Source organism: Alexandromys fortis, unplaced genomic scaffold (genome assembly GCF_014885135.2).
Source record: "Alexandromys fortis isolate MF-2015 unplaced genomic scaffold, M_Fortis_MF-2015_v1.1 scaffold_59, whole genome shotgun sequence".
NCBI lineage: Eukaryota > Metazoa > Chordata > Mammalia > Rodentia > Cricetidae > Alexandromys > Alexandromys fortis.
The window spans coordinates 2919247-2926103 of NW_026067943.1; the positions used below are offsets into that span (position 1 = coordinate 2919247).

Here is a 6857-nt window from a genome sequence, read left to right on the forward strand (position 1 = left end):
CTCTCTCTCTCTCTCTCTCTCTCTCTCTCTCTCTCTCTCTCTCTCTCTCTCTCTCTCTCTCTCTCTCTCTCTCTCTGCTTACAGATCAGGATACAGCTCTCAACTACTTCTCCAGCACCTTCCCTGCCATGCCTGCTACCATGCTCCCCACCATGATGATAATGAACTGACCTCTGCAAGTCTTCAATTAAACGTTTTCTTTATAAGAGTTGCCTCAATCATGGTGTCTCTTCCCAGCAATAGAACAGCAGCTGAGACCCCCAGCTTTATAGCATTGACCACAGGATGATCACATAACCCGTGAGACATGAAAACAAAACATAGCCAGGCACAATGGCTCACATCTTTAATCCAAGACAGGCAGGTCTCTGTGAGTTTGAGGCCAGCCTGGCCCACATAATAGAATTTCAGGACAGTCTGGGCTAATTAGTAAGACCCTGTCTCAAAAGAAAGAAAGAGAAAGAGGGGGGAGCGAGGGAAGGGGAAGGAAACAAGGAAGGACATCTCTCTGTAGTTTGTCAATAAGGCTTGCAGTTTGTCCAAAGGAGCAAGAATCAAGCGACAAAGGCTCTAATTCCTGTATGACAAACAAGGCTTCCGAGCTGTCACTCTGGACATGACCGATGTTTTACTTTCTAAATGGGTAGTCGACTTCAGAGTTGTCTTCAGGAGCTTACAGACTAAAAAGTACACTTCCAACCAACCAAGTGACAGTCCTCAGTCCCAGATGGGAAAACGGAGATTAAAACTAAAAAGGCTTATTTAAGATATAAGGAGAGGGTTGGCAAGATGGCTCAATGTATAAAAGTACTTGCCACGCGACTTTACCAAACACAAATCCCATCTGAGGCCCCATGAGATGGGGGAACTGAATCCTCAGGTTGTCCTCTGACCCCCATGCATGTGCCACAGTGTAATCACACCTGCGCTTGTGTATACGCATGTGTGTGTGCACACACATACGTAGACATAAACAAGTAAATGCCAATAAAGAGAAAAAAGCTGAAACACTTTTAGCCCACGACTAGTAGGCCAGAGCTGGCCTGTTTCCCAGAGCCACTTCATTAAGCAATGAGAACCAGTCACTTGTCTAGAAAACTCAGACATCTCTAAGCAAAGTGCAATCTAGTTCTCAACTCTGCCAATTGCTCCCTCGGACCTCAGAGATCAGGAATAAAAAATTAAAAAATAAAAAGTGACCATAGACTGAATTCATTCCCATGCCAGTGGTGACTTTGAGTAAGTCTCTCACCAGAGGTAAGTCAGTTGCCTCTCTGAACCAGGGGGAAGTGAAGGTGAAATTTGAATGTGGTGATCTCTAAGATCACCAAATTTTAGTGATTGCACTGTTGGACTGCCCATTAAATCCCAAGATAAAATCCCACATGGTATACAGAGAATTTGAGGGCCAAGAGGTCAGCAACCCCTCAGCAGACTCCACAATAAAGCTGATGAGTTAGGGTTCAAGCTGAGCATATAGTCTTTCCAGCTTGCCTTCAAGAGAAAATAGAATAAAAACACACATCATCACCTCTGGGCCCCACGGGAAAGCGTGGAATGGCATCCCCGTTCCCTTCGTTTCTCTTTCTTGTTCTTTTCAAAGGTTCTTAAAGAGCCACATTTAGAAGGACCTACTTCTGAGGACTGGATAGACCACTCAGTGGTTAAGGAGGCTAGCTGCTCCTACAGAGGGCCAGAGTTTAGCTCCCAGTACTCATAGTTTACAACTACCTGTAACTCCAACTCCAAAGGATCCAATGCCCTCTTCTGGCCTCCACACTCAACTGCCTTTGAGTGCACATTACCACCACCAACCACCACCATCATCCACCACCACCACCATCATCCACCACCACCACCAACCACCACCAACCACCACCATCATCCACCACCACCACCATCCACCACTACCACCATCATCCACCACCACCATCATCCACCACCATCACCATCAACCAGCACCACCACCATCATCCACCATCACCACCATCATCAACCACCATCACCATTATCCACCACCACCAACCACCACCATCCACCACCACCACCATCAACACCACCACCATCAACCACTACCACCACCACTATCATCCACCACCACCATCATTCACCACCATCAACTACTACCACCACCATCATCCACTACCATCACCATCATCCACCAGCACCACCATCAACCACTACCACCACCACCACCATCATTCACCACCATCATCATCCACCACCATCATCCACCACCACAACCATCACCCAACATCATCCACCACCATCATCCACCACCATCATCCACCACCATCACCACCACCATCATCCACCACCATCACCACCACCATCATCCACCACCATCAACCACTACCACCACCATCAACCACCATCACCACCATCATCATCCACCATCATCACCATCATCCACCAGCACCACCAACACCACCATCAACCACTACCACCACCACCATCATTCACCATAACCACCACCATCATCATCCACCACCATCATTCACCACCACAACCATCACCCAACATCATCCACCACCATCATTATCCACCACCATCATCCACCACCACAACCATCACCCAACATCATCCACCACCATCATCCACTACCACCACCATCATCCAACACCATCACCATCATCCACCAGCACCACCATCATCCACCACCACCATCATTCACCACCATCAACCACTACCAGCACCATCATCCACCACCATCACCATCATCCACCAGCACCACCACCATCACCATCAACCACTACCACCACCACCATCATTCACCATAACCACCACCACCATCATCCACCACCATCATCATCCACCACCATCAACCACCACCACTATCAACCACTACCACCACCACCAACAACAACTACACACACACACATACACATAATAAAAAACAAAAATAAACCTTAAAAAAAAAGAATGTCCATACCTGAGTATATAGCACTTTCCTTCAACCAGCCCTTTCAGATGGCAGACTTCCCCAGTAGGGGTAGGAATTCCTCCCTACCTTTGTAAAAGTCCTCCTGGGGAAGCAAACTAGCCTCATGACTTTGACCTCACCCCTGGCCTTCCGCCCAAGTGACAAGTCAAATTTTCTAACTTGACCACTATTGTATTCTTAGCACTTGATCCTGAGTGACTTCCAGCTGTTTTGAAAACCCACACTCCTCCTTGAAAAGATGGAGATGTGTTTTCAAGGGAAAGACTCAAGTGAACACACACCGCGCTGTGGAGCCAAGTCCCTATGATGCTTCCAGCGGTGCCATGGCCAGCAAGGAGCTATCACCTTTCCTTTGGGGGGCTCTTTTGAAGGGCTGACCACTTGTTGAATGTTCCCAAGTGCTTACTGTGAAGAACCGTCTCTAATGCACCATTATCAAATCTTCTCCTGGCCTCCACCTATCTTCCTTCCCACCCTGCCATCCCCAGGCTCCTCTTTGCCCTGCCCAACTCTCTCCTCCTTTTCTGCAATTAGGCAAATGCCCAGGTTGCTGAGTTTTCAAAATGTGACTGCGATCGAAGAGTGGGCGGGGACGCAGGACTCTAATGGATCAGAGGATACTATCTCAGCATATCTTGTTCCCAAAAGGCCTTTCCTTAGGGAAAGATGACGGTCCCAGTCAAACACTTCAGAGACTTCAAGGAACTCATCACCTTGAATGTGACACAGAACCCTGCCTGAACAAGGGTCAGGGAGAAGGAGACCTTCTCTCTGGGGGCTCATGCTGCAAGCTTTCCACATAACAGCTCCCAGTACCAACGCCACAGACAGCTCCCCCACTCTCAGGACAGGTCTTTAACGTTTACCAAAGACCCCTTCGTTTATTCTCTGTACTGTTTCACAGATGAGGAAACAAAACCTCAAAAAAGTCAATAATGCCAGCGAGTTCAAAGTTCAAGTATCTTGATCCTCCAATTTATGTTTTCCCTCCAGCATAACAGAAATTGACTACACTAACAGTAAGCCCTCATGGAGGGGGGGTGTCTTTTTCCTCAAAGACAGCCAACAGAGACCTTCCGAAACACAAACATACCGCTAACCCATCAGCTGGCCCAGCCCCTGCGCTTCCAAGCAGACAGACCCAAAGCAAAGACCATTTCTAAGGATTTGCCCCCTGCCTAAGGTAGCTCTGCTGTTGAATATTCTCCCCAATAGATGTCCTCTAAGAGTCTCAAACAGAGCAGAAGAATATAGCTCCGACTCTTCTAAGAAAGAGTTCCTGTCTGCAGCGTCTTTGCCGAGGGTCCCGCGCCCACTCCCCCCACCTACCTGCCAAGAGTTGCATCCAGGCGCAGATCTTGTAGACGGTGGCGGTGTTGCAGAAGAAGAAAAGGGCAAAGCAGGTGATGCAGCCGAGAATCAGCACCATGGAAAGCAACACGAAGAAGGCGGCCGCCTTGAAGGCGCTGGACGGGATGGTGCTGAAGTCGGTGAAAGAGCCCCGGCAGGTGAGCTCGCGGCCCGCTAACCCGCTGCCCACGCAGTAGTGGAAGAGGCCGAAGTAGCCAGGCTTGGGGGTGCTCACGCTGTCTCCTACCCAGTAGGGCTGGATGAAGACCACCACGTTGATGATGGCGAAGCAGATGGTGAAGATGGCCCACAGCACTCCGATGGCCCGCGAGTTCCGCATGTAGTGCTCATGGTAGAGCTTGGAGGCCTCCTGCGAGGGCAGCATGGTGCCCGGGGGCGGGGCCGGCGGCGGCTGCTGGTAGGGGGCCGCCGGCCCGAGATGGACCACCGGGCTGCGGGGCGGGAGCTGGGGACGCACGCGAGAAGCAGCCCTGAGTCAAGGAACTCGTAAGGGCGGGGCCTGGGGCGGAGCTGGGGACCTGGGGGCTGGCTGGGTAGCTAGGAGGGGGTCATGAGAGTGTTGGGGCGGCGACTTGAAGGACTAGCTAAGGTTTCGTACTGGGGGGCTTAGGAAGAGGAGTATGGGAAAGTTGGGGGCTGAGATGAGGACATGGGAGTTGGAAGTAGGGGGGTACCAGAAAGTGCTGGTGGGGGAGTGGGAGAGGGGGCTTGGGAACTGGCGATGGGATAAGAGGGAACCATGGGGAGATCCAATGAAAGATGGAGATCAATACTGGAGCATTAACAGGCACCTAATAGAGAAAGCTGGGGAGGGCATACTGGGGCTGTTTTTAGGGGTAGCGGGTCTGGGACTGGGTGTCTGAAGGGAATCTGGAAGCTGACAGACGCTTTTCCATAAGGAAGGGGAGAAGAGGTTGTCAGGGGCTGGTACTGAGGGCATGAGGAAGGTTACAGTAGGGCCAGGCAGGGGCCAGGAACTGGTAACCAGGGCTAAGTGTTGGAATCAGGATGAGGCTAGCGTGGAATCAGGGGCTGACACTGGAGGGTCTGCACGAGTGATGGGGAGTGGGGGGTGCTCCTTAGAAGCCGGGGCTGAATGTCGGCTGCGGGGGGGGGGGTAGTCTAGGATTGGCGGGCCAGGGCCGGGGCGTATGGCTTTTCAGGCCAAGGAGACAGGGAGCCCGAAGCCAAGGGGCAGTCTGGGCCTGGAGAGGAGGGCAGCGGGCAGGGGCCGGGCCGGAGCGCGGGGGAGCGGCTGGGCCCCGGTAGGGCCGGAGCTGGGGGGTGGCTGCCCTGCACGCAGGCCGGACGCGCGCGGAGGCTGCGGCTGCGGAGAAGGGATGCGGGAGGACCAACCTGGGCCGGGTCGGGATGGCTGATCCGGGACCGGCAGGGCTCAAGCGCCGGGGCTCGGTGCTCCAGGCAGTGGATGCCTCGGCCCAGGCGGCGTCCTCTGCGTGGCCTCCATCTTGCTCGGGCTCTCCCCGGGGCGCGTTCCCGCGCCGAGGAGCGCGCTCCCGTGCACTGGCGCGGCGCAGCCGGGGCGCGCTCCCGCGCGGGCGTAAAGAACTAAGCAGAGAGGAACCGGGGCGGGGGAGGGGTGCTTCAGGTTCTGGCAGTCAGAGGGAAAGTCAGGCACGGTGACCCTGAGGTCCCTCAGCCAGAGTCACACACCCCACCCCCACCACCCCACCAGACCGCAGGCCTCGGGACTGCCTGGACGCCCTTCTGCCAGCCTGAGTTGAGGGGTTCTGGCTCCCCACAAAGCCCGTGGGCATGGGGGAAGGGCCCAAAAGAGGATGGTTTGATAGGCGTTGAACTCAATGTCTTGATTCCAGATTTCCACCTACCACCTATGACAATGCCTTCAGTCTCCCATTCTGCTTCCACGCCTTTGTGTCTTGGAGGCGGTGAAGGTTTCCAGAGTTTCCTAGGAAACTGTCAACACCCCCCTGGGAGAGGGAAACTCCTAAACTGTTAACACCCCACACCAGCCATGGGGATTCCTTGGCCCACACCACAAGGAGATCGGGCCAGGGAACAGGACCCAAACCAAGGACAGGAGAAAAAGGGCCTGAGAAAGTGGGTATTTCCTCTCTCCATTCTTCCCAGTGCCCAAACCAATGCATGCACATTATGAAGTTCTTAACATCAAAGCCTCAATGTCAAAGCTGGTGATCAGGCCAAAGAACGAACCCAGGGACACTCTTGCAGGGCCTTTGGAACCCAGACAAACTAATACTGTGACCTTGAATTTGAACTTTTTGAACCTGTTTCCCCACCTGCAATGCGGCCAAATTATGCCCCACTTTCCAGGTGTGTGTGTGTGTGTGTATGTGTGTGTGTGTGTGTGCAAATGACCCGCGTTAGTGCATCCCAAACCCTGGACCACATTCAGGAAACCCTTTGTTGTAACTCACATCTATATGCAAAAACTCATATGGTATTTTCAAAATGTCTTTTTCCAGTGGGATAAGAAACTGTTTTTGTTAGACAGTAGTGGCACACGCCTTTAATCCCAGCACTTGGGAGACTGAGGCAG

At 52.7% G+C, this 6857-nt stretch overlaps 1 protein-coding gene across 1 annotated transcript in view; it reads right to left on the reverse strand.

Annotated features, from left to right (window-relative positions):
- The window catches only part of Lhfpl4 (LHFPL tetraspan subfamily member 4), a 36413-nt gene extending 30545 nt beyond the window's left edge, over positions 1 to 5868 (reverse strand). The window contains exons 1-2 of the mRNA XM_050148658.1: positions 5672 to 5868; positions 4274 to 4760 (exon numbers count right to left, since the gene is read on the reverse strand). Coding sequence (XP_050004615.1) covers positions 4274 to 4679 — 406 coding nt within the window. The 5' untranslated portion in view covers positions 4680 to 4760; positions 5672 to 5868. The remainder of the gene's footprint in view (positions 1 to 4273; positions 4761 to 5671) is intronic.
- Between the last annotated feature and the right edge of the window lie 989 nt (positions 5869 to 6857).